The 4,113-nt window shown below is 37.9% G+C and overlaps 1 protein-coding gene across 1 annotated transcript; it reads left to right on the forward strand.

The window, feature by feature from the left end:
* Positions 1 to 437: 437 nt before the first annotated feature.
* Positions 438 to 3,147, forward strand: LOC118739957 (putative mediator of RNA polymerase II transcription subunit 12). Its single transcript, XM_036471458.1, has 2 exons — positions 438 to 525; positions 746 to 3,147. Exons 1-2 carry the CDS (start codon positions 504 to 506, stop codon positions 3,022 to 3,024), a joined length of 2,301 nt encoding a protein of 766 aa, XP_036327351.1. The 5' UTR covers positions 438 to 503; the 3' UTR covers positions 3,025 to 3,147.
* Positions 3,148 to 4,113: the final 966 nt, after the last annotated feature.

Consider the following 4,113-nt stretch of genomic DNA (forward strand, 5'->3'; position numbering starts at 1 on the left):
TTTAGCAATATTTCCGTGTTGCTAACAGCAGCAAGTACCCAAAGTCGATAAATTTGCATATATATATGGAAATCATTTCAAAAATAAATAAACATAACAACAACCTTATCTCCGCAACGACCAGATAACAAGAAAATTATGCAGTTCTCAAATGTGTGCCATACCTATACTGTGTTCAATGCAAAATGAATAAAAGGTCATGAAATGCGGTAAAGAGCATCAGAACAACTTACATTTAGACTTCAAAAAATGTTATGGTAATGTAATTAGTAAAAATAAAAATAAAAAAACTTTCCGATATTTCAGACAAAGAAAATATGTATAACGGTCGCAGGTGTAGGTGCACAAGTGCGGATGAAAAAGGAATAAATGTACAAACGAGTGTTGTATTGAGGTATAAAAAGCACGCGACATGGATTATCTGAAGTGCAGAACGTCTTTGGATGTTCGTTGCAAAGCATTTGAACGATTTAATTTATAGAACTTTTTTTTAACGAAACAATATGAGGGGCTTCTTTGTGCTTGGTTTGTAGTGAAAAATCAAAGTGTATTTTAGAAACTTGTCTTTTAAAATTTTCCGCATTACAAATTTTGTCCAAAAATGGGAATGTAACTTTTTACTAAAATTTGTTTTCTAAATCCTGTGGAAATAAAAAATTTTGATTTAAAAATATTTCTTGTAATTCTTTGGAACTATTTGTTTTTTAATTTTTCCATAAATTTTTTATAATTTCTTCAATTCCAGTACTCACTGCTAGTGCTTGCACGTATTCGGCGTTCGCGCACTCCGATCAAGTGCACCACCACTGGCAACAAGGCGATCAATATGCACAAGAGGTTCAGCAACATATTGAACAACTTATGTTACAGGATCAGCAACATGTTTCGCATCATCAGCACGGACAGCAGGTGGTTTCAAGTCCACTACAAGTTCATGAACATAATTCGCATGGGCCGCCACATGTTCATCAAGCGCAGCCACCACATCTACACCATGGCCAGCAACATGCTCATCAAGGTCAGCAGCATGGCCATCAACATGCTCAACATGTTCCACATCCTATCCACACACAACACTTGTCACACCAACACGTGCCAAACGTGCCAAAAATCACCATCACCAGTGTTGTGCAGCATGTGCCCATACCGCATAAGGGCTTTGAGGTGCCCAACCGTATACAGCACATCGTCGATAGTGCCCATCAACACATTCCACAGGTTCTGAATCATCATTTGTCTCAACAAAAGCAAGTTGAATCAGCAGTTGATGGTGATAAAGTACCTTCGCAACCAATAGTGGTGCCGCCTGCGCATGTACAAAATATTGTAGAACATGTTCATTCACACATTCCACAAGTGATCAATCATCATATACAGCAGCAAAAACAAAGTGAGGTTGCTCAAAAATCGGCTATTGACCCACATATGCCACAACTTTTACATGCACAACAACAAGTTCCACAAGCTGGCAATGTACAGGGAATGCAGGGTGTTGCAAATTCCGACAGTAAGCCTTCGGAAGTGCCACCACAAGTGCAGCAAATTGTTCAGCATATAAATCAACACATTCCACAATTGATTCAGTATTTAAGCCAACAAGCTCAACAGTTACAGCAGATTGTTGATAAACTTCAACAACAACAGCAATCACAGCAAAAAGGGCAGCCGGCGATTCCAGCTAAAGTGCAACATATTGTCGATAATGTGCATCAACACATTCCACAAGTGATCAATCAAGCACAACAGCACCAAAATGTTGCTCATCACCAGCAAAGTGGTGCCGCTGTAGGACAATCGCAACCAGTCATACACGATAAAGTGCAACAAGTCGTCAATCACGTGCATCAACACATTCCACAAGTGATCAATCATGTCCAACATCAAAAGAGATCTGTCGCAAAAGATGAGCAAAAAGAACAAAAGCCGCAGCAGGGTGTACCACATGAGGTTCACGGTGTAGTAATTCCCTCGAAAGTTCAAAAAATTGTAGATAATGTCCATCAACACATTCCACAAGTGGTTAACGAGGCAAAAAAGCAGCAACAAAACCAAGGCGCTGACAAACAATCACAGCAGGCCATCGATTTGAAACAAAGTCAACCGCAAGTTCCCAATAAGGTCGAACAAATTGTCAATCACGCGCATCAACACATTCCACCTGTGGTCAGTCAAGCGCAGCAACACAAACAACAAGCTCATCGGCAACATCAGGGTATTCCCCATCAGATTCAAGGTGTTGTAATACCCTCGAACGTTCGAAAAATTGTCGATCATGTCCATCAACACATACCGCAAGTCATCAAACAGGTTCAGAAACAAAAGCAGCTACAACAAGGCGTTTCCAAACAACTACAGGAAAATGTCGGTTCGCACCAGGAGCAGCCGGCGATACCATTTAAGGTGCAGCATGTTGTCAATCACGTGCAACAACACATTCCACAAGTGATCAGTCATGCGCAGCAACACAAGCAACAAGTACAGGAGCAACAAAGTGGTGTTGCTGCAGGCCAAACGCATCCAGTCATACCCGATAAAGTACAACAGGTAGTCAATCACGTGCAACAACACGTTCCACAAGTGATCAGTCATGTTCAACATCAAAAACGAGAAGTACCAAAGCAGCAGCAGGGCGTACCTCATCAGGTTCAAGGTGTAGTAATTCCTTCGAAAGTTCGAAAAATTGTCGATCATGTTCATCAACACATACCACAAGTCATCAATGAGGCTGTGAAACAAAAGCAGCAACAACAAGGTGTTTCCAAACAACCGCAAGAGGCCGTCGATTCGAAACAAAAACAGCCAGCGATTCCCAATAAGTTCGAACATACTATCAATCATGTGCACCACCACGTCCCACAAGTCATTAACCACGCTCATCAACACAAATCACTAGTAGAGCAACAACATCAGGGAAATCCCGATCAAATTCAAGGTGCCGTAATACATTCGCAAGTTCGAAAAATTATCGATCATGTTGACGGCCGTATCAAGGATTATTTTTCGGGGGGGAGTTGTTGGTTATAATAAACAAAACTTCCAAGTTCAATTCAATCTTGAATAGGAAACCGAATTTATGCAGGAACATATACTTATGTACATATGTATGAAAACAAATAAAAGTATTCACATAAACGCAACAACAATAAAATAAAAGTAAAGTGATAATTATTGTTAAAAAGTGACGGGTGGGACATTTTAACTCATTTTTGCTCAAACTTTTAGTAAATTCTCTTTAACTATTTTCATTTGACAAGTATCAAACTGTTAACACTTGAAGTCAGTTGTCAGTTTAATACGAAAGTGATAAAGTATAAAATTTACTTATATTATTTACACAGAAATTTTTCAATTTTGTACAAATGATAAATATTTCGTTCATAGCGGCTTTCTTGAATGTAGTCATTTCATGCTTTAATGGCACTATTATATTCTAAAATTAAAAATAAAACCAATTTTAGCATGTAACGGGTGCGACATCATTTTGTGACGGTTGAGACGAGTCACTCTTAAAGACAAATAGTTCGTGAGTAAACGCTACTAGCTTGATGTGAATATTTATTATATTTTTAATAAGAGCCTCATTTGAACAATGGGAAGCTTAAGTATTTGTATGCTACGTTAAAAAAAAAATACATATTTTGCTGTGACGGGTGGGACATCCAAAATGCATTTTTTTGAAAGCTTATAACTTCTCACCAAAAACATATTCTTCCAATAATTTGCCACCATTTTAAAGTTCGTGAATTGTTCTTTCTATTTGGATAATTATTTTTTGCATTGTCACCTTTGGTACCTTTAGTAGAATGCCTTGAAAGTTGTATGCAAAAATATTACAGTATATTATATATGCATTTTTAACAATAACATAGAGAAAATAGTGAAAACTAAATCGATAAAAATCTATTTCTAAAGAATTATTCTACCTGTTTTACTGTTTTTACCTGAGGTGTCGTCTTCGCTGGAATGGCCCACTACTAAAAAGGAAAAAGCAACGGATTAATGTATGCTTTATATAGTAAGAGGCCTCGTTCCAAAAATTTTTAGTATGGAGAAATGGTTTGGGAAAAGTTGATGATTACATTCATTTTCAACGCTACTGTACACATAGAAGGA

Source organism: Rhagoletis pomonella, unplaced genomic scaffold (genome assembly GCF_013731165.1).
Source record: "Rhagoletis pomonella isolate Grant_MI unplaced genomic scaffold, Rhpom_1.0 Rhpom_scaffold_00005, whole genome shotgun sequence".
Lineage (NCBI taxonomy): Eukaryota > Metazoa > Arthropoda > Insecta > Diptera > Tephritidae > Rhagoletis > Rhagoletis pomonella.

Bases quoted from the DNA above. Each gene is read 5' to 3' on its own strand.
- LOC118739957 (XM_036471458.1), top strand. From the start codon at position 504: ATGAGGGGCTTCTTTGTGCTTG. The intron at 526-745 runs GTTTGTAGTGAA...CTTCAATTCCAG, and splicing joins GAGGGGCTTCTTTGTGCTTG to TACTCACTGCTAGTGCTTGC.